We start from the raw sequence: 26,987 nt of genomic DNA, 5'->3' as shown, positions 1-26,987 counted from the left end.
CAGGTATTTCAGTTTTCACATATATGGGAGATAAGTCCTGCTATTTGGGTACCTAGAAGATTACTGGGATGTGGTAAACTGATTTTTTATTTAGTTAGCTATGGAGTATTGCTAGCCTCAATGACTCTATATCTTGATTCTTGTATGTCTTAATTTCCCTCTGGCAAAATCTTTATGTAAGGTATTCAGTATCATTTTAGCATGAACTTTGTTTGACTAATAGGGAAAATAATTTCCACAGTTAGTTCTTCATTAATAATTCTTAAACATGTGAATCAAACGAGTGTTAGTTTGAATGACCTAGCTGGTCCCATTTGGTTTAGTTGGATGAGGGAGGAGGAGTGAGAAATCCAGATGGAAAGCACAGAAGCCAGGAGTGACTTCATCAGTTCAAAGCTTAAATTATGATCAGAGGCAGTAGTTTCCTGCATTAGCATCAGTATCGGGAGAAGGGAAAAAACAACCCAAAACAAATTCAAACCCCATAACCTAAAAACAACCCTCCCCTTCAGCTTACCACTGCTAGAACGCTGAGTTCAGGTTTCTGTAATTAGAATTGTTTACCAAACCCATGTTGGGCAATGTCTGAGCATACAACATGTGTACACTTCACTGCAAGTTCACTGTAAAGTGTACAGTGTAAACCATTATTTTAATATATTACAACTCATACTTTGTAACCACATGCTTGCACTTCTGCAGTTAGGGTAGAGCTTTCCTGTTCACGACATGCTGTTACTTACATACTCTCTTTGAATAAGGTTTGAAATTAAAGATACTTTACAAAATTACTCATTTTGACAGAATGACATCAAGAGCAGTGGGGGGACTGACCTAATACTCTACCAGACAGCTTCCATCAATAGCATTTTTGGAATTGAATCTTTTCATATTGTAGGCATCATAATATTATAATCAGTAATTTCTGAAATTCAAATTTGACTCTAATCTGAAAATATGTGTTTGGAAACCTTGAGGTATTCACATGGCTTAAGACGGTGATTTGTCACACGTTTTTTTACTTTAGACTCTAGCAAAATCCCTTAAAGTAGAGCAGCTCACAGTAAACATGCAGAATTAAAACCCACTAGTTTGCTTCTAGGTGAAGCATGAGCTCTGTTGCATGAACTGTTCAAGGTTTAAAGGGTAAAATGGCATTTTTATTCTGTCAGCCATGAGGCATTTTTCAGTGAGCATGGAACCAACATCCTTGGCATCACTCAGCAGTGCAAAGATGAAATCTTGACACCGCCAGAAGTCAGCAGTTGTGCTCTTGTGACTAGCATAGTCAGGGGCTGCGTGCTGTACACCTTGTTCAAGCGCATGTGACTGCTGAACTTTAAGTTGCCATGTCTGAATGGCACTAGTAACTTGGCAAACTTTAGGACACTAAGGATTTATTGTTGATTGTGATCTAATTTCTAGAGTAGCTCATTTTTTCTCTTTTTTTTTTTGACATTTATGATACTAGAGAAACTTTTTTTTTTTAAATAAATTGAGATACAAACCATGACATTAACTTGTCCACCTAATGGAGAATTTCAAATGAATAGTCATTCACTAATGTTAGTGTTATTTATGGGTTAGTTCAGTTTATTTATGCTGCTGTGGGAGACTTTGGACTTGTCTTCTCATTTGTAAATTCTAGTACCTCAGTACTTCAGTGTTGTACGTAGATCTATCTATTGAATTTTCATTAAAGCACTTCAGTGCTCATGTTAAAGTTGCCTAGACTGAAACTAGCAGTGAATCTAATAGAAAGGAATAATTTGAAGGAACCTGATGTGGAAGAAGGTAAGTACCACTTTCAGCACAAGTGAAATTTACTGACTATAAATGCTACTTCAGTGCATAACTGTTCTTCTTTGCCAAGCAAGATTTTGCTTAGCTCCTCAAATACTGAGTAGAAAACTAATGTCTTTTATTGCTAAAAATACCTAGTGCATTTTATATAAGTATATAACTTAATGGTTCTTAAAATATTGTCTGTTTTTGGAGTAACTTACAGTAGTTCAGCATTGCATTTAAAAACAGAAATTGTAAATGATCTATCTGCTGATATATCTAGTTAACATCCTCCTAAATTGAACACATGATTGTGGAGTAGTAGACTGCTATACAAACTTCCTTAAAGCTGTTGAGTAGAAAGAAAGCAAACAGAAACAAGAAGTTTATTCCTGAGCATTTATTATTTTCTTAAAAGAGTACATTTGAGAAGCCTGCTTTATGTCTTCGTTCAATATGTTTCATTTGTTGTGAATTGAAAATTTATTGTTGTCTGGTTGAGTCAGATCACTTGCAGTGAAAATCTGCATCCAAAAATCTTTACAGCTACTTCAAGATAATGTTTACTGCATGGAAAAATTCTGCAGAATGTTACTAAAAAGTTTAAACTTTTATTAAACTCAGGCATTTCCTTTGTTGGGGGAAGGTTCGTAAGTTTTCTCGCTTTTCAGAGGAGGTGAAATGGTTGCAAATCCTCAAATAAATAATGCTGCAATTTCAAAATCTTCATTGCTGACTTCAATGAGATTAGGCTGGTACCTGTGGCATGTGTGTCTGTATACTGGCACAAATGTTTAATATCTACAGCTACTCTTTATTTATATTGTTGGATTACAGCTTTATGTATTGGATTCATGCTTTGTAAGTATTGTAGAAGTAGTGAGTAGCTGTTGAGTCCATTGCTTAGAAAAGTCTATCTGTGATACAATAGTCAGAACTAACTCAGATTTATAATTCTGTGGATTAATAATTATTATAATTTCTTTTAATGTAATGCCTTTCTTCATTTCGTCTTCTGCTGAAAGGTGGCTCAGCTTAAAAGTTTTTTGTTTTTTTTTAAGTTTTCATTTCTGTGAAGCAGTTAACTTCTAGTGTGAGGTGCCTGTAAAGGATATTCCTGTGGTTATGACAAACAACCGTTTTGTATGTAACCTTGTCTTGCACAAATGACTGGGTCACAAGAGAGTATAAAGCTTATTTTCAAAAGTACAGCAAACAAGAACCGGGGATATTTGGTAACTGTTTTGTAATCTTTTTAGTTTCATAAGCCTTTCTTGACCCTCTTTAAGACTTGGTCACAAGCTTCTTTTAGTATTTTATATGGATTTCACAGTTTAATGAATCTCTTAATGCTCTCTTTGTCGTAATGAAAAGGGCTAGAAATGTTTGAAGTGTTAGTTTGTTGTAAATGGTTTCTGGTAACTTGAAAACCACAGTTGTTTTAGTTGTCTTTAGATTCACCCCTTAAACAGCATGTTTAACGTAACATGTATTTAACATAAATGACTTGCACTGTTACGTAAGTGCTCTTATCAGGAAGGAGGTATAGAATGAACTAGGTAGTTTTGCTGGTTACTATTAATAGAAAAACACTCAAAAGACTGAAAAAAAATTCAGAACAACAAGGCTGCATGTTACCAGGCGGCAAGACTTACCTATCCCAATAATTGTATGGTTTTATGATCCCAGTTTAACTGGGGATTTGGGTTTTTTTTTTCTCTTTGCTAAGGTTGCAATTCCACTCTTAATACTTTACTTTCCATAACTCTAACAGAAAACTAATGAAATTGATGATGGCTTTTCAAAATGTTTGCATGCTCTAGAATATTTATGTTTCTATCTCATAATTTTAGAAACATTTTAATCTCATTCCACAATTTTGTACCTTTGATGAACCAAAACACTGTCCAAAGTCTATATGGCAGATAATACTGATGTTGAAATTGTCCAGTTTGACAGAACAAGTTTGGCTGATTTCCTGGGAAATCTCTGAATGCTGTTTTGTCAGTAACAGGAATGAAATCTGTGGAACCAATTTATTCAATCACTATATTATGTGTTCATTTGTCAAAAACTGTTAACGCTTTTTTTCCCTCCCCCCCACTTAGGGAGGCAATAATGCAGGACATACAGTTGTTGTGGATGCTGTGGAGTATGACTTTCATCTTCTGCCAAGTGGGATCATCAATCCAAAAGTCACTGCATTTATTGGTAAGTGGGATGTCTCTAAAAAAAACGACAGTACTGTAGTTACGGACTTCTGACTCATTAAAATAACAAAATGTATCTGAGGACATACAGGATCAAGATTCTTTTTCTTCAATTTTTCATAGGCCTAGACTGTTTATTGTCTTCCTAATACTGCCCTTACTCATTTGTGAAGTTTGGATTACAGAAATTTCTTCTGTCTTGGATAGTTCACCTTTGTTCTTACTGTATTACCATTGTAAACAGCTAGCTGTCCAGTGTGTCCTCATTCTTCCATTCTCTCTTATTTTCTCTACCGTTTATTCATTTTATTCTCAGAATACCCCCCTCTCTTTTAATCTTCAGCCCTGTTAAGTACTTACCAGTACTTTTTGAACCATAGAACTTCCCTCCCTTTTCCATCAGATTGTGAAATGAATGCTTAACTCCAAAAGACTTCCACACTCTAGAGTTCTTATCAAGAAGTCCTCTCAGAAGAATACCTTGGAAGGTTTAAGGCAGTGGCAGTACTAGGTGATGTCAGGATGTATCATCTGTTTGCATTGTGAAAAGGGATTTAGGCTATCTAGTCTGTTGCCCCTAAAAAACTACTTACCCCCTTACTGCTCTCCCTTCTTGGAATCCTGTTTCCAATCCTACGTGACTGGGTTTTTCCCCTTTGGAGTGCTTTCATGGATAACCTGCTTAATAATGTAGTGTAGCCCATAGAATTTCCTTCTGAAAATGAAGGCAAACATAAAGCATATGTAGACACCATTATAACTGTGTTTGTGCTTGAGTGCTGTTTCACCAAACGGGTTGGGTCTCTGGGTCACTAAAGGCTATGACTTAGCAACACTTCCATGTTGCACCTTTGGTACCCAGAGCTCCTGTCCCTTACACAGTGTACTTCTCCAAGTCAGGATTCTGTTGTCATGCTCTTCCTGTCGCTTCTTCCTGCATCTCATTGCTTTGAGCCTGCAGTCTTGCCTTTCAGCTTGGTGCCAAGAGCAAGTGGTCATTGACAGTTTACTAAAGAGCAGCTGAAGAGCCTCTGTCGCAAGTTATGTTGATTCATAAACAGTCCAGCTGGTAGTGACTATACTCTGTCAGCACTAAATCTGCGCTTAATGGGATTTGGTGGTTAATTGCCTCTTTTCAGCTGTTACATTGTGACTTGATAATGGGATAGTTATAGATCAACTTGTCCTGCCTAATATTTCTACAGAAATGGAGACAGTGAGCATGGAAGTAGATTCCTGTTGATAAGTTTTGGATATTACCTGTTCCTAGTTTTGAGGGCTGAGGCAGATGATATTACTTCTGTTCTCTTTTGATGTTACTGTACTATGTTTCTTAAGATTATTGCTTGAAAACAGTCCAAAAAAAAGGATGCCCATTTGCCTTGTGGTCTTTGGTGGACTTGGTTGGATAGGAAAGCCCCCATCCTTTAACAATACAGTAGTTGGGAGAGAACTTCTTACAAACCCTCTTGCCTGTATCTTCTGTCTTTTGGTCTTGTCTGTTCTGAAGTTTTTTCTAGATTCTTTTAGGTATGCTTATGTATAAAATCTCATTAGGGGAGATTTTACGGGAAAAAAGGCTTAGGATTCCACTGAAAGAACATGTATGTTAAAAAAAAGAAAAGCGTAAGGGCAAAATGATTGGAGCATTATAATAGAGTATTCCTATTATTTAGGGCTGCATAATGAAGGTAGTAGTGAAGAAGTCTTAAAATACTTTGTGTTTTGATATTTAGAATGCTTTTATCAGTGTGAGATGAGGCGATACGCAAATCGTTTTGGATGGCAGATCCCTTCTTCAGCTCAATGTTCCACTGGTAGCTTGCAATCTACTGAGTTTGGTATGGCCTTAAGATGGTTCAGTTTTGCTGTGAGAATGCTCCTTCCTAGGCACTCAGTGATGCTGGTGAATTGTATGAGCTAGTACTCTTCTTCTGAGTAATGTGACAGCTGGAGGAAGGTGAGCTTGCTTTTGGTAGGGCGTTTGCCTCTGTTGTTTTTGCTGGTCTCTTAATCCCATCTCTATGTACACAATATTCTGTGTGTGTTTACAGCAACAAAGTGCCTGCAAGGATGCTAGTGTTTATAATGCTGATAGAAATGTACCAAGCTTTTAGAAAACAATAGGATTATTAAAATGAAGTTCAAAGACGGAAGTTAATTCTAGATACGAGGAGGAGGAAGTTGGATTTTGGACTGTTCTGTGAATCTGTGACTGTTTGTACTGGTCTAAATTGAAAGTTTGTTGCATTTATTAGAAAGATTCAATGAACATAGGTAGAAATGATTACTTTAGGAGCAAATCTGACTTAGACAAATTCCTAAATTGCATTAAGTTAAAAAACTTAAATGAAATACTCTGCACACAAAATATGAAGTGTCTTTGAACTGTTTGAAATATTTTTCCCATGCTCAACATAATTAATTAAATTTTGTATAACGATTTTCTTCAGGAAATGGTGTTGTAATTCATTTGCCAGGACTCTTTGAAGAAGCTGAAAAAAACTTAAAGAAAGGAAAAGGTGAGAAATTGAAGATACTACTTTTAAAATAGTTTGTGGGACACGCCTCAAATGATTTAGATGGAGGATGTCTCTGTGGAAGTTACATACAACGTATTTTTCCACAACGCCCTTTAGCTGTTGCTTTCTAACAGGGGTCTTGCTATAAATGATAGAGCCGTCATGGGAAGAAAGATAAAAGGAATCTTTGTACAGTTTCAAAATATAATCTTAATCAAAATTGCAGACATTTTTCTTTTCTTAAAAACATGAATTTAAGAAGTGAAATGGCATTTTTTTTAAGTGTCTTAACCTGTTCAAAGTAATTTTACCTCTTACAATATTGGTGTACACTTTGGTGACCATGTTAATGTGAACAGGTGCTGTGGCAATCACTTCTTGATTCAGAACTCAGTTTTTGGATACTTTGTGTTAAGTCTCTGGCCGTGCTTGGCAGCGGTCTGCTATAAGTGGGGAAAATCAATGGTCTAGATTATTCAGAACTAAAAGAGCTACTACTGATTGTTTGCTAAAATTGAGGAGCTAGTAGCTTGAATTCTTCTTCAGAATAAGCTTGATTTTCTCAGCTTTATAGGTTGATGCCAAGTTTTAATAACTGAAATTATTTTTTTTTTTTACTCTGCAGTGTGATTGCTCAGTCTTAAAATAGATTGACTGAAAACTAAGCATGAAAAGTATTTATACTTTATGCATCAGAAGACAAAAATGCCATACAAAACATAATTTAAACTATTTCATTTTGCCTTTAAAGGACTGGAAGGCTGGGAAAAGAGACTAATAATTTCTGACAGAGCTCATATTGGTATGTTCCTGTTTGTGGTGGGTTTGGGGTTTTTTTTGTTTTTTTGGGGGGGGGGTTGTGGGGGTTTTTTGTGTTGTTGTTGGTTTTGTGTTGTTTTTAATTTTTGCTTTTTATGGCCTTTCTGTGGCAGTAAAAATGTGATAATTTTTAGCCATCTCTTTATACAGGTATTTTTCTTTGGTTTAAGTCTCCCTGGGTTGCTTTGATTTATTGAAGGTCCTAGAAAAAAAAATCACTAGAATATAAACCTGGGAGGATTCTAGTGATTTTTTTTTTAATCCTATTCCATAAACATTGCCTAGGCAGGAAAGCAGGTTCACTTTCTAAGTCAGATTAGAAGCACAGAGCAGTCAGAAAGCATTCAGAAGTGAATTGACCGAGGATTCATTTCCCCTTTTGGTGTAAAAGTGGTCTTGCTTACAGTAACGTTTCTGCTGGGAAATCAGGTGACCCGGTGTCACTTGAAACTGATGGTCTCCCTGCCAAGGATATTGCCACATGCTTCCTGGAGCAGATTTGATGGAAAGCACTCTGTAGGGATGGAGAGAATGGCTGCCTTCCTCGCAAGGAGCTCATCAGTGAAGCGCTGAATCCAGCCTATGCTTGAGACAGCACTGCAGTTCAAAGCCTGAAGTAAAATAGTGTTGAGGCCAATCCACCAACACAGGGCTTTAGAAACTCTGCCTGCACAACTCCTACTACATCTTTATTACATAAATTCATCCTTTAGATTAGCTCTTTAGATATTATAACATTACTGCTGCCTCTAGTCATTTGCTGAGGATGTAAACTGTTTAGGACTGTATAAGATAAAAGCTTGTAACATGGGGGAAAAACAGTTTTGCTTTCAGTTTGCTTTCTTTGGTTTTGCTTTGTTTCGTTTTTTACACCAATCTGGAATAGCTTAGTGAGTGAACTTATTGACAGTTATTTCAGAGTAAATATTTTTTTTTCTTCGGAGTAACTAACGCGTTTGAGATAGGTGAGTAATTGTTTCTAAGTTACCAGTGTCTTTTCTGGTAGTAGAATCATTGTAGGTGAATTATTTGGAAATAGCTCGATTACTAGAAAAAAACTGTTCTGTGGTGATTATATTGCAATGGTGATGCTGTGAATTTTTCATAATTAAACAGGTTGTGAATAAAAAGGACCAATTGCTGACTGTCACTCATAATCATTCAACCTCTTCACAGGATTGAGCTTTTATAATGCCTTTATTTAGAAACCTTTGATGACAATTTGAAAATCTGTTACCATGATAAAAATGTCTTCTCTAAAATGGGTATCGATCTGTGAATGATTAGTCTGTAATAAAAGATCAGCCAAACGTAGGTTCACACTGCTGGGCATAATGTAATTCTTTAAAATACAGGAAAGCGTGGAAATAAACACCAAGCCAAAGCAGTAAGGCAAACAGGAAAACCACTCTTGTTCTGGAGAGATTGGCATACTTACTAAACCAGTCTTTACTGTGCAGTGTATAGATAGTTTTTAGTTTCAGGAAATAGTACTTAAGAAAACTGGTTAAATTCATTCTGTTTGCCCATAAGCTGTGCCCCAGCCCACCAATCTTTGTATTTGATGTGAGTCCTGTAAGATTTTTTGGGGAGTGGGGGGGACTTGTTGTGTGTGTTTTGAGTTTTGTTATTGTTCTGTTTTGGTTTTTGTTTTTTTCTTTTATGGTAGATAAAGAATTGATACAAGGGATTCTTTGCATAATCTGTATCATTAATAACAATATAATGCGTAAAAACATAATCAGGGCATATGAAGTTGACTTCTCTTTACATAACAGATGTGGGTGGGTGCTTTTGGATTTTCAAATGTGTTTTAATTAATGTTGCCTAAAACATAAAAATAAAATTCTTTAAGGAGTCTGTAGAATGAGTGAGAATGGTAACTTTCAGGTCTCACCTAAATTTTAGCAGTATGACCTTTTTTTACTGTATCCTATTTCCAGGTTTTTTTTTTTTTTTTTTTTTAACTGTATTTTGCTTAATTTATCCATATATTCTTTGGGGCTACTACAAAAGCTGAAATGGCTTAGTTATTCTGTGGGATGTATATACTCACTCTGCAAATATTCTACAAAATAAACACTTTTAAAAAAGTCTCTGAAAAACCTTGGAACTCTTCCCTTTGAAAAAATGTAAAGGAGAAGAAAAAAACTCCTGTAATTTTATTTGCCTTTCTTCAGTGTGTATATTTATTTTCCACATTGGTAAACAGGCCTAGAGTTGATTTGAAGAAATCATTGCTGATGTAATAATTTGTTTCACATGAATTTTCAACTTTAGTTATTTTATTTTCTTAGTGTTTGATTTCCACCAAGCTGCTGATGGCATCCAAGAACAACAGAGGCAAGAACAAGCAGGAAAGAAGTAGGTAGTTTTATTTTGTCAAATATGGGACGACTTAGTACAAACAGGACTTAATACATTGAATCTCTGTTTTGCCCTGTTCAGTGGGTTGAAAAAGAATTATCCATGTAACTCCTGAATGTGAACTATGCCAGGATTATTTCTTACACTTTATCTTCCAGTGAAAGATTATGTGCTTAATTAAAGCACATAATCACTCAGCCTTTATATTATATTATATTTATATAATTTTTTATATAATTTATATTATATTTATATAAGCACTCAGTCTTTATATTTTGTCTTACGAAAAGGTTTCTAGTTATTAATTTGCTAGTTTCTGCTTCCTAGTGTTTTAATTGTTTGCTAGAAGTATCTGTTGCTGTAAAGATAGATTTCTCTTTAGGAATATTGAAGGACATCAATATTTGGCATCTCTGAATAACTGAAAGTCGGAGGTACATGTAGATGTTCACGTTGTCTTCTATAGAATGCTACTGACTTTCTGAAGCTTTCAAAACTTACAGAAATTATCTTGCTTTGTTTTTTACTTGTGGTTTCCAAGTAGTAGCTCACTGGTTCTTGGGAATGGGGAAAAAGCTGACAGAATTAAGTGAGCTCTCTACAGCTGGGAAGCAGTGTAGTGCTATAGACTTCTCAGATAATAGTAAACTTAGAAGAACTTCCAAAAAGAGAGATTACATGGATGAAAAGTAATTCAGACATACTTATTTGAAAAATGTTTCATCCATGATAGTGAGCTTTAAGAGAGTGTTTGATTTGGGTATCTTGCTTCACACAGATTGCCACCGACTGATGATTTGTCAATGATTTTTACAAAGGGTCATTTTTACACTATACCAGCTCCCATGTTATCTGCTGGTTTAGGATTTAAAAGGCAAACAGAACATATAGATAAATATGGAAGAATATTCTTATTTTAATGAGCCATTATCAGCTATTATTAGTGTCTATCAGCTATTCTTGAATATTTATGGAGCACAGGATAAAATTGCTATATGACAATATTTGCAGTTAAAAACACTGTCAGTCAAATCAGCTGCTTGAGAGAAGGCACTTTATTGTTAGGGAAGGCCCAATTAATTTGCTTTAAAAAAACCTCAGGAAAAAAGGTTACTTTCAAAGCAAGAAAAGCTAAAGTCACTCCAAAAAACACTGTATTTCTTCTTTCTGTGGGATTCTTGATATTCTGTAACGTGCAGTTTTCAAGCTTGTTAAAATTACCCTATTTCCACTTTAAATTTTAAGGCTGAACAGCTGTAATGGGGGGAGTAGTACTACAGGCTGGCTAAGAACAGGCTGTCATGGATTATCAAAAGACTGTCTCTTGTTTGTTGGGGGCAAGGAATTGAAATAGTCTGCTAGCATGTCTTACTGTAGATTTGACTACATAACATAGTTGTTGTTAAAATTCTTTTGTGCCTAAGACTTTGAACATTCTAAATGGTAAGTTTATTTTTTAACTGAATGCTTTTGCCTGGTCAAATGTGACTCAAAACCCATCACTAGTAAGGCTCATCATGTAGCTTCCCTTGCAGAAAGGTTATAGAAAAGCTAATCTAATACAGTGTATTCTGCTTATACAATTGTCTTAGCTTCTGTAAGTACAGTCTTCTGATAACTTTTTCATTAATTGATATGTCTTAATGAAACAAAATAAATGGAAACCAACCCTTCCTTTAAAAGATTCTCTATGGAGAGTACAAATTGAAGTGGAGGCTAGAGTCAAGTGTTTAAGCCACAATGTTCTGGTCTGGTTAAAGGATACTGTGTGATGCAAAGAAATTTTTTTTTTTTTTTTTTGACTGGAGGTAAACTCCTTGAGATTACTTGGTATTGAGTCTAATTGGAAGAATTCAGGGTTTTTTTTTTCTAATCTAATCCAAAGTGCTAAGGAGTTGTGTACTTAATGTGAACTGTATTTCTGTTCACTCACATATCAAGTGATACTTGGTGACATAAAGTTTGGATATGATCTGTGCCTCCTACTTTACCTGGAGACCCTCTTGAATTGAGTTATGGTGTGGTACCTTCAAGGCAGTTTGAAGAACTATGGGATACTCTGCATGTGCAGAATTTATAACTGAAGAAGAGAAGGTTTTCTGTGTCTGACTGTGGGGTGGGGGAACACCCAAACCAGTTAAAACTAAGTGCACAATTAAACTTAGCAACATGCAGCATACTTCTGCAAATGCTGCAGACCTGTTCACTTCTCCTTAAAAAGTTACTTAATGTATTGAGCATGATGGGGAAGATATTTGATAATCTGCCTGTGATGAGTGCAGTTTGGCTCCATTTTGATAGCTACTTAGCATGGCTATAGCAGAAGACGTTCTCTGAAGGAGCTGTACTTCTCTCAGTAAAGTCAGTGCAAGCAAGTTTTGTATTATATCATCAGGACTTATATCTGGAAAAGGCTTTTCAGGCAGAGTGGGAAGGTAAGGGTAAGAAAAAGAATTGAGATTTTCATAATCGGCTACAGTGGAAAATCCTTACCTGAACTCTTAAAATAGAGAGAGCATTTTGAGTGTCTCTGTCACTTTGGATGTTTGACAGTGTTTTCTGTTTTCCTGGCTCCAACTGAGGTATTTAGGATGAAAATAAATACTTCTCATATACAGACTTAAAATCCATACTCTTTGTGTTGTTGCTTTATTTTAAGTTGAAGGCTTTCTTTACGTCTTCAGGACAATGTTTCAGGAAGATGTTTTAGTTTTGGTTCATAATACTGGAGGATGTTTTCTTGACATTTCTTGACATTTCTTGACATTTGGTTCCTTAAATATAAAACTTCAGAACTGTGTACAAATAAACATGTAAACATGTAAACATAAAAAAAAATTCACTAAAGTACAAAAAATTATTGGTCTAAAACAAAAAATATGTAGAAAATTAACATATTTGCTTGTATAAACAGAGATATTCTGGCACTAGGTTGCATCCTAAAAGTGTCTTGTGTTTTAAATGTTTAAAACAAGGTTAAATGCTCACAACTAACAACATTTCATTTTATGCTAAGGATGGAATAGCTTTAAAGAAAAACCATCAATATATCAATAACTCTTTATTATTATCTTTTCAAAGTCTGGGAACTACCAAAAAAGGAATTGGTCCAGTATATTCTTCAAAGGCAGCTCGAAGTGGACTCAGAATGTGCGATCTTGTTTCTGATTTTGATGACTTTTCTGAGAGGTAATTACCATACACAGTTGTAAGCGTTGTTTTCAGTTTCTGGATAGTACCCTGTGTAAGCAATTACATCTGTTATTTTTCTTAATTAAAAGTTCTTTTTTAAAAAAATAATTATTAAATTATACAATCATGATTATTATAATAATTCATTGTTTGAAATGGTTAAATTGCCAGATAACTGCAGATATGTAACCAGTAAAAATCGAGGGTTGGTGGGGAGTTGAGGAGGAAAACGAACCTAAATCTCAGTGAAGCATTTTTGCCTTTTAGGTTCAAAGTGTTAGCCAATCAGTACAAAGCAATATATCCTACCTTAAAGATAGATATTGAAGGGGAATTGGAAAAGCTGAAGGTAAGCCTGCTTGTGTCTCTTGGATTATATAATCACCATATGCAGTTACTGATAATGCCAGTCCCTTGGTGACTGATGCTTGTGCTGGTGTGAGGAGTTAGACTGTATCATGGGAAGCCATATGTATCACTGTTGGAGAGTCTGCTGCTTATCCTTAAGGACACTTGGCCCTGTTTTACGAAACATTTCAAAACTTGCTTTCCAGAGAGATACTGTGAAAAAGTCTTGTATGGGGTGATTTCTTCTTGACTTACTTCTACTCGCTCAAATATACACTCTAGGAGAAAAACCAGGATTGTAGTTGGGGGAAATACATTTCATTGTAAAGTAGAATGTTAAGTCCTTGTCTCAGAACGTTAAGAACTGAAGTAAATAGTTTTTCTAAGTAATAAGCCTTAAAAAAAAAGTATGGCAACATAGGAAAATGGAAATTGATAGCAGCAGAACTAATGAAGCCTGGTTGCCAGCAAACTGGTCTTGTGGTTAATTATGGGTTCTGATTTGATGTTTTCCCTGTGAATGGGATGGCTGAGAGTTTCCTCACTGGTATTGGGTTTTATTTGCACAGCATCCAGGTTATCTGAAAATCTTGTGAGTATCTTACCATTCTACCTAAGCTTTTTGTTCATGCTTTTTATAGGAATGTACCTCTATGAGATTTTCTTCAACTCTTAAAATGTCAACCAAATGTGACATTGTTTAAAACCACTGAGGTGTGTGGGGAACAGGGAGAGCACGCACAACTATATGATAGTTCTTTAAGAAAATCAGACTAAAGAAATCATCCTTCCTCTACCTTCAATTTTTACTGGTCTAGAATAGAACATATGGGAGTTTGTAGCACTTCTATTTGTTTTACTTTAAATAGGGCCTGTTGCACAAGTTGAGTTGTAAAATTTTTATTAATATGTAGGTCTAGAAACCAGTTACAGTTGGTTGCTTCGTAATGCTTTATAGCTTACTTAATGCAGTTCAGGATTACAGAATATCTGAAACTCCTTGTTAAGGTGGAAACACAAGATATATTTGTAGCTTGAGGAAATTACTTGTCTTATGCTAATGCACTTGATTCCATTTAGAAAGACAAAGCATTATATTTCACATGGAGTAAATTGCTAAAATGAGAACTTCATGTGTTCTCATGGAGAAGAAAGGCCATGTACCAAGTGATAATCTGAACATTATTGGTTTCTTGCATCCAGCTACTCAGTGACATTCAGGCATTTAATGCTTAATTCCAATAAATAACTTCATTTTTACTTAAAAATTATAGCCCACAATCATAAGCATTTGTTAGCTTCAGAAGGCCAGAAGTGGAACTTCCTACAATACTGGTTTTGGGGGAGACATTTTGAACACTTGGAAATGCAAGACCAAATATAGTACAGTGACAATACTCATGCCTGAATATTTCTAAAGCATTCCAGAAGTTTGGATTTTTCTTTCTTCCTCATCCTTCCCCCTTTTTTCTTTCCTCCTCAGAAGAGAGTACATATCTGTTGTGTAAATCTGACTTTCACATTCTTCCTCCCTTTGTTCACATTATGGCATATTTAACATGTCTTTATTTGCTTTTCCTCTTTGAAAGGAATATGAGCATTGTTGTGAGGGAACAATAGCAATTCTACTCTGGCTGCCTTTTGTCGTAATGAAATTATACTATACAATAGTCTTTTGTGTTATTCAGGGCTACATGGAAAAAGTAAAACCAATGGTAAGGGATGGTGTTTATTTCATGTATGAGGCTTTACATGGACCACCAAAGAAGATCTTAGTTGAAGGTGCAAATGCAGCACTACTGGACATAGATTTTGGTAGGTATGGTCTTCTTGAGACACTTGTTGATATACACTTGTGTTGTAAAAAAGGAACATTAAATATAAACTCCTGTGATAAGCTGTTCTCATGGCAGAAGTGGTTTCTTTTTGGAAGAACAGCACTCTCTGTGACTAGCAAGTAATGCAGGGGTGGGTGAGTGGATGTGTTAATTAAATTATTTCAAAAAGCTGTAGGCTCTCCCAAGAGCAATAATTTGAATGACAGCAAAGATTGAGTGGTGCCTCTTCGAGTGTAGCTATTACTTCAGCATCTCTAAATTTTAAATTAAATAGCTCACAATTTTTTACATCTGTGGAAATCACTTGAAAATAAAAATGGAGAGCTTTGAGAGGCAAAGCATACATACAAAATACTTCTTGACTTTTGAAAAATGAGCTTGCTTTTTTAAAAAGAACTCTTTAAAAAGTGTCTTTATATAACACTTAGTTCTCCATTAGTTCACATTGTTGGGAAAGGTGTTGGTATTGCTGATGAGGCAAGACTGAAGAGATTATCCCAATCTATTTGATATTCAAAATGACACAGTTTTTCTTAAAACTCTGTAAGTTTGCTAATAAATTAGAAGATTCTAGGTAGTAGAAGCAGCTTCTTTTTTATGAGATGGTTATGTTTGGTTATTATGTTGTAATGACAAGATAATTTGCTGCCTCTGTGTAAGCATAAGCAACCTATGTCATTGGCTCCTGCATTTTGTCACATTTTTCTTCAGTCTCACTAGGCTTGTAAAGGCGTCATTTTTATCGTTTGGAAGATGCTAACACCTGAAATTTAAGCCTGTAAGGACTGCTGTCAAACAGTTATGAAACTGGCATGCACGCAGCTTTCAGACAGTATGAGTTCTGGTATTGGGCATTTTCAAACATACTCAGTTTGAAAACCTCTTCTTTTAAGAGTAAGATATCTTAGATTAGTCATTGTAAGTATAAGCACCAAACTTCCTTATTAGAAGACACATCCTTTTTTAATGAGACAAAAAAAAAAAAAAAAAAAGAAAGAGGAAAGAAGTCTTCAGATATGCTTGTCACAGAGAAATCTTTGATGCAAAACGGAGATATTTGCAAAAAGTCTTATCTAGGGAGGTTATTTTCTTGTAAATGGTGAGTATTTTGGATTTCCTGTAAATAGAAGGTGCAGGCAGTCTCAAGTACATCAGGTATGTCTATAACACATACAGAGTTTAGATTAGTTAGATTTTTTTTCCTGCCTCTGCTGTGAGACTCACACATGAGAAGATCTGCTCTCCACAGGTAGGTACCATTAGTGGATTGGACACTTGTGTTAACAATAGACAAGCCCTAGTCAAAAGGTTTGACATTGCCAAGTTGATTATTAAGCATTCTGAATGAGGCTGTTGTCTGTGCTTTGTTGTATAGAAGTCTTAATATTGAAGTGAGTTTTGTGAATATGTGTCCTGGCTGTGAGGGTAGTAAATCCCCAGGCTTGCAGTCCATGCCACTTTCCTGGAGCCTGTAATGAAGTTCACTTGTGCATTTGTCTGGGAATGGGGGGAGGGAGGTGTGTGGCTGTGTGGTCTCCTGTGTTTTTAAACACAGAGTAATGATAAAGCAATGTAAATATATCAGGCCAGGAGGTTAAAGTGAGTAAGAACTGTTCATTGACTATTTTTGACATCCACTAGCTATATTCACCCGTCAATACTAAGAACAGTTTTACTGCTGTGTTCTAAGATTAAAAATAATTAATGCTTGCAAACTGCTGTTACATATCACCTGTAAGCCTGGGTGTTCCTCTGGAGTGATTTGAGATACCTGAAGCTAATCTGTGAAACCTGACTGTTCAGTCTCTGAAGGATTTTTAACTTTGTAAAGGTGTCTCGCTGAAAGAATTGCATTGCTTTTAGTTCCTTTTGTCTTGGTTGTTCCTCAAAAGACATACAGAAAAGTCTGACACAACACATAGAAGTTCCTTGCTTATGTGCAGTTATAGTAAGGCTGAAGTATTTGTTCACAATTCAGCTGAGAACTGGCATGCTCAGTTTCATATTCCACTACTTAATTAAAAAAAAGGTATAAACATAAGGATTTTTTGAGAGGTTTAACTCTTTTCTTTGCAGTCCAGGCTGCATTTTGTACTAGAGACAAACTTGTACCACTAGACTATATTCCAGGAGTCTTCTTTTTTTAATGATCTTTTTCCATTTGATTATGCAAAGTTGTTCTTTCCAGAGTTCTGCGTTTCATTACATTTTCTTATTCTTATAATGTGCTGATCAGTTTATAGAGTTTGTATTTTATTTTTTTTCTCCGAAATTAAAAATTATAAACCTCTATTCTCTAACTTTTAATTCTGTTTTGTTCAGAGTCTCCCTTCAAATTTTTGCATTGTTCAGTTAGTGAGTATATTTAATATAAGAAAGCAAGGCATGTTTTTTGTGGTGTCTTACCCAATTTTTTACCTGTGCAATCATTCAGAATTGTTATATAATCCATTTTTTTGCCAGTTGAAGTAAGTAGTAAGATTTCTACCTTTTCCAGTGAAGGTGGATCAGACAATATACATACAAAGCTAAGAGCTCATTGAATGTGTTCTTGACTGTAAAATACATTTATTGTGTGTTTCGGTTTTGAGTGTTGTAAAATCTAGGTAAGTGCAGTGCAAACACTATTTCTCAAAAAAAGTTTAAACCCAGGGTTTCAATAACTTTCCAAACCCAATGTTTTGGTTTTTAATAGGCACATACCCTTTTGTGACCTCATCAAACTGCACAGTTGGAGGCGTGTGCACAGGTCTGGGCATGCCACCGCAGAACGTTGGGGAAGTGTACGGGGTTGTGAAAGCCTACACGACCAGAGTTGGAATTGGTGCCTTTCCTACAGAGCAGGATAACGTGAGTATTGCAGCCTCAGGTGGGACCTGCTGGGTGAAATAACTTGGTGTGCCTTGTCTGTCTTTTATTAAGTCAGCGTTAACAATGGTTAAGTGCAAGTAGGTAGGTGACAGTGTGTTTGGATGTCTCAGTCTTCTGATTCTAGACTGAGCTTACAGGACTGCGAAACCTGATAGCAATTTTATGAGACGTTTCTGTGGAATAGAAGGTTAGAGCAGGAATGAATTTTGAGAAGCTTACCTAAAAATCGTTCTCTTGAATTAGAAAGAACATTTTGTATTGCTGTCTTCATCCAAATGGACAGCGTTGTGAAAAACTTGGGGAGGACTTTGAAGGTAATTTATAACGTACTGTAAAACATTAAGTAAACACCTGCATCACGTATTTCAAATCAAAAGAAACGCACACGCTCATGTGTCTTACTCTTTGTTAGGAAATTGGAGAATTGCTGCAACAGAGAGGCAAAGAATTTGGTGTTACCACCGGTAGGAAGAGAAGATGTGGCTGGCTGGATCTTGTCTCACTCCGATATGTCTATATGATTAACGGATTTACTGCGTGAGTTGTTTGTTGAGCTTTGTTGGCAACTTGATAGAAAATCATAAAATGCTGTAGATTACTGTAAATTGTACATTTAGTAGTTAATAACATTTGCATTGTTAATATTGATCAGTTGATTGTTTTGATATTTTGATAAATTATGTGTTCCTCATTTTTCCTATCATTAAATATTTTTACATTTGACATTATCATACATGTAGATTTTTCTCGTCTTTCTTCATGGAGATTTCTTTTGTTAGTTTTTCTTCAAAATAAAGATAGGTGGGAACCCATCAGTATCTCCATTAGTATGTGTGAATACCAAAAGTACGGATATGTCTTTGGGATCTTAATCAAAATGAAAGATAGGTGCCCGAAACTAACTGGAATAAAACTGCCAGTAGATCAAATACTGTAAATGTATATTCTATTTAAATACTTCTGTTTTTCTTGTTCTTTGTGGGTTTTCTTTTAAATAAGATGCAGCCAGGTATTTGTAGAGCCAGTGTTTGATTATTTTTCTGCCCTCACTTTAGAACAGGAGCATTTGGCAAAGGACAGGAACAGACACTGCCAGGCATCATGCAATGAAATTATCATCTCAAATGGTTGTACCTTAAGTGGTTAGGTATCTTGGCAGCATCCTCACCAATTAAAACACTTAAAGCCATAGACAGATTCATTCAATTAGAGAATACCTGTTCTTTGATTTTTTTTGACATTTTCATGTAGTACTAGGTCTAAGGATGCAACAAAAACTGTGATTAATCCTTTTTTGTTGCTATCTTCTTGTTTCAGTGGTTGGTTGTTTTTTTTGTTTGGGGTGTTTAAGTCAGACCAGAGAACAGATTAGTGCCATATGAGATACTTTTCTAAAGAGATAAAATTAATTGCAGGAATCAGTTTTGTTTGATTCTTTGTTGTTTACAGGTTTTTTGGGATTTTTTACAATGTGATAAGATTTTAGAGTTATTGAACTTGTTTAACCAGAGTAATGTTTCTTTATAGATTGGCACTTACCAAATTGGATATCTTGGATGTTTTTCCAGAAATCAAAGTTGGTGTTGCGTACAAACTAGATGGTGAAATCATACCTCATTTTCCTGGTAAGAATGCTTATTTAAAATTAAATTAAATTTAAAAACAAGATTTTGGTGAAATGCAGAGTGGTACTTCTAAATTAATTTGACTTGTACTTGTAAACTTACAAGAGCAATATTTTGCTTCAGCATCAAGCCATTAACATCTTCCAGATCTTTTACCACACCAGTACCTGCACCCTAAAGATATCTGTAGCAAATACTGGCTTTTGTCTACTAGAAAGATTCAGAGAGCTATATAAAGCTTGTAAAACATAAATGTTGCTACTACTTGTCCTTCTTATTTTATGCAGCCTGCATCACCTTCAAGCTAAATTGGAAGCTTGTTTCATACTCTAAACTCTCTTGTCTTGTTCCCGCTACTGTCTTGATGCCCATTTTTAGCAGGCCAGGTCTTCATTTAAGCATGCAGTGAACCCCATAAGAGAATTGGTCCTGTTGAGAAGCCAAGCTTTTCTTTCCTTCTGTTTTTTTTCTAAAAGTTCACTTCCCTTTAAGGATTCATGGAGTAGCCAAAAAGCTATGAAAGCTACACATGTAAAAGAGGGACAAGGAGTGGGGCAAGAAATGAACAACTAGTTTAGGTTGTTGGCAAGACTGTTTTCTAATGCATGGCTGATGTGCATCAGCTTAGCATGATAAAAACTGTAGTTCCTGAGGACAGTGGTCATTTTTACTTGAAGAGTGTACCCACATGTTAAAATAATCAAATATCACAAGTCAGTGTTTTTATAGATAATGCATCTTGTTCAGTTTGTGATAGACATACTCCAGAAAAAAATGAAGAACATAAAGCAGTACTAAAGATTGGGCCTTTTAATTTTCATAATGTGCACACAGATACCCATTTTCATTCTAATTGGTACCTGACGGTTAGAGGCTAGTCACAGGTTACAATTTTTCATGTGATCACCATCATCATCAGAAACTTCTTGTGGGTGCAGAGATCAACTGTAGTAATTGGACACAACTCAAAGCACTATTTATGTAGTACAAAGATGTAATTATGTATAAAGGAATAAGTGATGATCTACCACTAGTCCTTGAAAATAGCACATATCTGTTAAGAGTAATTCATAAAGAATTAAAAAAAAAAATAAAATCTTCTGTTTCTCCATGTGCTTGTGGGAGTTCTCTAACTGATTTGCTGTCCAGGATATTTGAACAAAAATGCCAGTTCCAGTCTGACTGCATGCTGAACGACTCTGATTCAGGAAATGTAGTACTTGTCCTGCACTAAACCAGGGAATGCTTTTCCCTTTTTAAGACTCAGGTGTTACAAGATTGATACTTACATAAAGACATTAAGGACAGTTATGTTTACTTGAAATGGCCTTTGAACATAATGGAGATTGTACATTTGAATTGAGAACTACTCAGTAAATGCTTTCCCTGTAGCCTGTTGTATGACCTTGTGCTCAAGCCAGGAAAACCTTTGTATGTCTCAGGGCCAGAATCTTGTTAGATACAGCTCTTGAGGCAGCAGACTTTGTTCCCTGGATCCTCCTAGGTAACAGCTGACCTTTGATCATAGCAGCACAATGTGGCTTGCCTGCCTGTATTTTTCTTTACTTAAGAACAATTAAGAAATCTGGTAGAACTTCAGTAGAAGCTGTTGACACGCTGTCTTCCTTAAAGCATCAGGAAGGTGTTTGAGCTGAACTTCTGGTAAGCTGGAAGATGCTGTCTCTCACAGTGCCTCTGTGTTCCACACCTCTCTTTGCTATACTCCTCAACATTTGGCAGCATTTTCAGCACACATGCTGCAGGTTACCCATGCCCCTGGCATAAAAATCAAAAGGTAACTTTTTTCCCACTATGTGTTTTGCAGACCATTAGACTGTTTCTGATGTCTACATTTCTGCATGCTGTGTGCTTGTATATTTCTTTTTTTCAAATGTACCACTTACATTTGAATTTAATTTAGAAGAAAACTAGTCTGGAAAGCTCTCACTGGCAGACTTTTTCTTTCTCTTTCCCCTTCCTACTCTCACACTCTCTTGGAGATGTTCATGATTTACCCTTCTTGTGAAATGACTGTCTCTAAATTAGAAGCACACATAGTATCCACCATCTCAGGAAAAGCGTTTTATATATTGTTCCTTTTTCCACCTGGATCAGGGAAGCATACAAGTCTCACGAAGGGTTTTTTAGCTTAGCTTTCTGTGTGCATTTCGTAATTGCCTCTTAAGCAAGAACCTAAAATGTCTTGTAAATTTACAGCTAGCTTCAGTTGATATTACTGAGGCTGTTGTCTTTTGCTGGCCAGTGACAGGAGTCTGTGGAAGAACTTCCTGCTAGCTTTGAGCCAATCAGTTTAAATAAAAGGTATGTGAGAGCTATGGTTTAGTTCTCTAATGCCTCCTGTCCAAATTCAGACATCAGTTGATTTCAGCAGAGAGAGACATAACCTCTAGCTCAGGAGACTTTGAAAACACAAATGCTTAGGAACCTGGGAGATTACTTTGGACAAGCTCTATTTTCATGGCTGGTGTTGGTGTGTGGTGTGGGTTCTTCTTTTTTTCTTTTTCTTTTTTCATTTTTTCTTGTTTTCCCTGGGCATATGGTGTAGATTAAAGAGCTGGAACACTATTCTGGATGCACCTTTGGTCTGACCTACCTGACTGTTTTCATGCTTAGTTTCTGGAAATTGCTGGAGGATCTTTTTCTTACAAAGGTTCCAAGGTCCCAAATCTGAGTTTTTTTCTGAATTGGAAGTAGCATCACTCTTCAGATTATGATATTGTATTTGCTCTGTCTGTTACATAGTTAAGCTGTTAAGGAATATTCTAGAAACCCTAAAAGATAAATCTCTTCAGTGAAAAGCTGAGAGAAATCTAGATGGTGACTAAATCTGGTACTACACTCAGCTCAGTTTGTGGCTTGTCTTTACCACACATCATCTTATATCACACCTGCTGGAACAAAATTAAAGAATCATTTGAAACCTCAAACAACACATCTCTCCTTTTTCTTCTCTCTTAGGGGGAAGTAAGGAATTGATCTAATACAGGCTAATGGAAGATTGTAGTCAATATTAGACTGTTCAATACCAAATGCTTTCAGCTGTCTCCCTCTAACCTCATCAGCAAGGCTCTAAAGAAAAAAGGCCTGTGGACATCCAAGATGAGGTGTTCATTCACTTTCCCTCTTCAGAAAGAGGGAGGCTAGCAACCATCTGCACTCCAGGAAGATCAGTTTGTGGTTTTGCACTTAGAGTGTGTCTGTTTTGTTGTACAGATCACCTGGGCTGCAGACAACATCTCAGCTGTTACTGCTGCAATAAAGTGCTTATCCTTGGCTTCTTCAACCAAACATCCTTAATGTGCCTGTCTGTTCTCATTGCCACGAGTATTGGTTCAGGATTCCCTTAACCTGGGAACACCTTGGTCCAAAACTTTGCATGTTTCTTTGCTGTTACAGACTCTGAGGACCAGCAGAGCAGTCTCCTTTCAGCCTTTCTCAAAATGCCTCGTCCATTAAGGCTGTCCTTAGAGCACTGCTGCTGTTGAACTGTTGCCTGCATCAGGACAAATTGTTCAATGTGCTCAGCTTGAGTTTGCTGGCTACACGCATGCTGGAGGGGATTAGCGTATGGTTTTGTATTTGCACCTCTACTGTGCCTCTTGCACCTCAAACCCTTTCCCAGGCTGACTCGGTGTCCTGGCAGGAGTGACTTGAACTGAGACACGGAGCCTACATAACGTTAATTACTATGCCCTCTTCTTCATAAAGGAAGAAGGAATGCCTGACTCTTCCCATTTTTTGTCAATGTATTTTGATCATTTTTAGACTTGAGCCCTTTGTTTTGCCGCCCTGGGTCATTCCCAGACTTAATGTTCAGATAATTCCTAGAGTGATTCAGTTCCAGAACAGTATACCTAGCATGGCTTTCAGTACTAGAAATCATCACAGGATTCATAGTTAAAGGACAACATTGTAGCAAGTTACTAAATGAAGGACAAAATATTGCTTCTGTTCTGAGAAGTAGTGGGAACAGTTACTGTTCATACATCTTCAGGGACTCCGCACTGATTAATAAATTCATTGCATAGTTTTGGGGCAAAGGGTCTGTGGGCATCAGAAGTCTGTTAAGTCTTAACTGCATCTTAGGACTACATTTAGTAAGAGGTACACTCCTATGCTATTTGAACATACATTTTAGCTGCTTGATTCTTAATTTTGCTTTCACAATTCCCTCATGAAGAAGGATCTGGTTCTCAGTATTTGTTCAGAAAAAAAAAAAAAAAGAAAAGAACATTTTGGGGAATTATTTCCCTGAAAAGTTCTTTTCTGAACTGAAAAGATTGTGGTTTCAGCAAAATACATGCATGTGACTGAGCACTGGAATTCCTAAAGTCTGAGTCCTGAGAGTTACTGGATTTCTTTCCCCACTATGCTTATATTAACAAAAACCCAGACACTTTAGCGGCTGCAGTGCTTGTATTACCTTATGAGCAAACCTCTTTGTGTGAGGAAAGAATAAAAGCTTTACCATTAATGTTTCATAGTAGAGAATGTACAGTATCTCTGGACATAAAATTTTTGTTTCTGTTTGCTACTCAGCCAATCACGAAGTCTTAAACAAAGTAGAGGTTCAGTATGAGACACTCCCAGGATGGGTTACGGACATATCAAATGCCAGGACGTTTGATGAGCTGCCTGTAAATGCACAAAATTATGTTCGTTTTATAGAAATGGAGTTGGGTGTTCCTGGTAAGTAGAACAGATTTTCTTCTTGCTGTCTGGGTTATTCCTGCTCTGTGAAACCTGTTTGGTATTTTGTATTAATGAACATGCAAAATACTAAAAACTAGGTTCTAACCATGCTTATTGTGCCACTAGGTGATTATGGTATTACTACTTTTTATTTAGTTGTTGAACTCAAAATTTTCAGAGGTTTTAATATACATTCCTTCTTTGGCTTATACTATAGTTCTTGTTCAATTAAGATTTTTTTTTTCCATAACTTGCTCAAGTGTCTTTTAGACTGGTTATAATCGAGGTTCAGTTTTGCTACTATCTTAAAGTCAGTGGGACTATGAGTTATTAGTTAGTGTGATGATTTATATATGAGAGGAAGAGGTCCTGAACTGATACATTTCTCTATGCTCCCTAATAAAGGTGATCCTTTGGTTCTATCCAAAGCTGGGAGTTAGGAGATGATGCAAATTTTTACTTTTCTGATAGTTTCTAACTATCTTTTATCATTTGTAAAAGTGATTAATTTATTATTGGCAGTTTCAAGAACACCTGCTTTTTGAAGTTGCCAGTGTATTCTTTGAGAACAACAGACAAAGTTATAATTTCTTAATGTGTGAATAGTGTATGCTGTGTTTTTCTTCAAAGTGTGGTGCTTAAGAAGATGAGTTTGTATCTTATCTTATGATACAATCCATTCTTGCTATGTATTACAACAGAAGTTTGCTTTTCTCTCCTGCAGTTAAATGGATTGGAGTAGGGAAATCCAGGGAATCAATGATCCAGCTGTTTTAAAGATTTCAGATGCATGGAAGAAAGCACACTCCTCAAAAGACTGCTCATTCTTAAATGCATTAGTAGCCCGCAAAGCAAAGATGTTGGAAAGATAGATTTTTGCATGGGAAGAAATGCTAGAGTTGATAGCCCCAGATCAATTGCTACTCCTGAAAGAGACTCTTAACATGAACCTGTATCAATTCCTCTTCAACTGCAATTACCAGGACACTTGTCATTGTTGTTCAAGGTGCCATCAGATTTTTTTTTTCTTTACCTAATATTTACTTCATAATGTTATTCCTGTTTGAAAATCTAAGGTAGCATTGCTTTCATGACTGTTTGTCTTTGTTATCCTCTCTCTGCTTTCGGCGGTGTTACTTCCCTGAAATTTTAGGCAGTAAAAATAATGCAGTTTTGCACAGATAGTTTTACATCCTCATTATTTGTATTCCTAAAGCTGTTGTATTCTTAATGACTGCTCTTGTGAGTGATTAAAGGGAGGGAGTCTGATTTTATAATGCTATAAATGCTGTCTAAATTATTGTGTGATCTCTTTTTTAAAAGATGTGATGCCAAGTTGTTATGAATGTCCAGGTTTTTTTAGCTGTATAACACAGGAAACTTACTCTTTGTAACTCACAGAGGATACTCAAGTGTTTACCAGGAAGTGTGCCCAGAAAGTTAGAAAATGGATATTGTAAAAAGTTCATTTGCAATTATTAAAGAACCATTCTGATTTTGAGTTAAATGTTTTATAATGTTACTCCTTCTTTTCCTGGCATTTTAAGAACTGTGTGCTTCTCTGCTTCCAAGGCGCTTATCTTAAAATGTTCCCCTAATTAAATGGGGTCATATTTATATTTTGTGAGAAGTCTAACATTTTGATGCCCTTTTAAGTCCCTTTCTTCAGAGTTAATTCCAGATCCTTCTCTGGAGGATTACCAAAGTGCAGACACTTCTGTATTTATAAGCTGAAGATGCTTTAAAATAACATTTAATGTATTCCATGTATTTGCTTTGGGTGTGGGGTAAATAACAAGTGTTCACCTCAAGACATCTGACATATTTTGGATTATTGTTGGGAAATGTGGAAATGATCCAGAACTATTTAAATTTATAACCATTATTATCTATTCCAAAGAATCTGATTTCTTTTTGCAACAACACGGTAATTACATTTTCCCTTTCCAGATTACTGAGAATGACTCTGTTTTTACACACTGTGCTATGGTATTCATGTGCTTCCTTTTTACTTCAAATAAAATTTACTTTGTTTCCTAAACCTAAGTTTGTATCAGGGTAGGGCAAGAGTTCTAGATTTAGTTTAGTAGATTTTGGCTGCATATAAGAATTTAAGAATGAATATAAGAAACTTCTAATGCAAAATAAAATATACAAGGCCTTTTTGTTTGTCTTGAGTAACCACATGTTGCCTGAAATGGAACAATTTGTTGGACTATGCTGCTGCTGAGGTGGTTAGCATAATGTTTATATTCTAAATTGGCACAAAATAAAATTGCTTATTCTAAGAGGAGAGACAGAAGGGTTGAAGGATAAAACTACTGATATTTAAGGAGCATTTTCTATTGAATTTCTTGTATGTGGCAGAGCAGTTACGGGGGTCTGTATTTTACTTGCTTAATATGAGGAAAGAGGTGGGATACTACAGAATGCTGGAAAATTGGCAAATACAGTGGGAAACCTTTGTATCAGCAGCATTGCATGTAAAGATCATTCTTATCAGCATTAAAAAGCAAGCAATGTCATATTTTTATTTTCCTGGAGATGAAGTTCTAGGTGAAGATTTAGTTTTGCTGTCAGCCTTGCAGTCCAGGAGAGAACCATACCATCCCTCCCTAGCTAAAGGATATCTTGAATTGAAACTATTTTCCTAGTTCCTGGATGGAGAGAAGGAGGGCTAGAACTGTGTGAAACAGA

The 26,987-nt window shown here is 36.0% G+C and overlaps 1 protein-coding gene across 2 annotated transcripts in view; it reads left to right on the top strand.

Annotated features, from left to right (window-relative positions):
* Positions 1–26,327, top strand: part of ADSS2 (adenylosuccinate synthase 2) — a 37,050-nt gene extending 10,723 nt beyond the window's left edge. Inside the window, exons 1-13 of one of the 2 annotated variants that reach the window (XM_040058459.2) lie at positions 1,580–1,794; positions 3,894–3,996; positions 6,449–6,517; positions 7,269–7,319; positions 9,634–9,700; positions 12,785–12,892; positions 13,163–13,244; positions 14,932–15,058; positions 17,777–17,931; positions 18,365–18,489; positions 19,480–19,577; positions 24,138–24,287; positions 25,015–26,327. In XM_040058459.2, coding sequence (XP_039914393.1) covers positions 1,783–1,794; positions 3,894–3,996; positions 6,449–6,517; positions 7,269–7,319; positions 9,634–9,700; positions 12,785–12,892; positions 13,163–13,244; positions 14,932–15,058; positions 17,777–17,931; positions 18,365–18,489; positions 19,480–19,577; positions 24,138–24,287; positions 25,015–25,067 — 1,200 coding nt within the window. In that variant the 5' untranslated portion in view covers positions 1,580–1,782 and the 3' untranslated portion in view covers positions 25,068–26,327. Of the gene's footprint in view, positions 1–1,579; positions 1,795–3,893; positions 3,997–6,448; positions 6,518–7,268; positions 7,320–9,633; positions 9,701–12,784; positions 12,893–13,162; positions 13,245–14,931; positions 15,059–17,776; positions 17,932–18,364; positions 18,490–19,479; positions 19,578–24,137; positions 24,288–25,014 lie in introns of those variants that run through there. The other variant, XM_040058460.2, reaches the window with a different exon arrangement.
* The last annotated feature ends 660 nt before the right edge of the window (positions 26,328–26,987 follow it).

Source organism: Hirundo rustica, chromosome 3 (genome assembly GCF_015227805.2).
Source record: "Hirundo rustica isolate bHirRus1 chromosome 3, bHirRus1.pri.v3, whole genome shotgun sequence".
NCBI classification, from domain to species: domain Eukaryota; kingdom Metazoa; phylum Chordata; class Aves; order Passeriformes; family Hirundinidae; genus Hirundo; species Hirundo rustica.
This window is presented reverse-complemented; position numbering and strand designations above follow the sequence as displayed.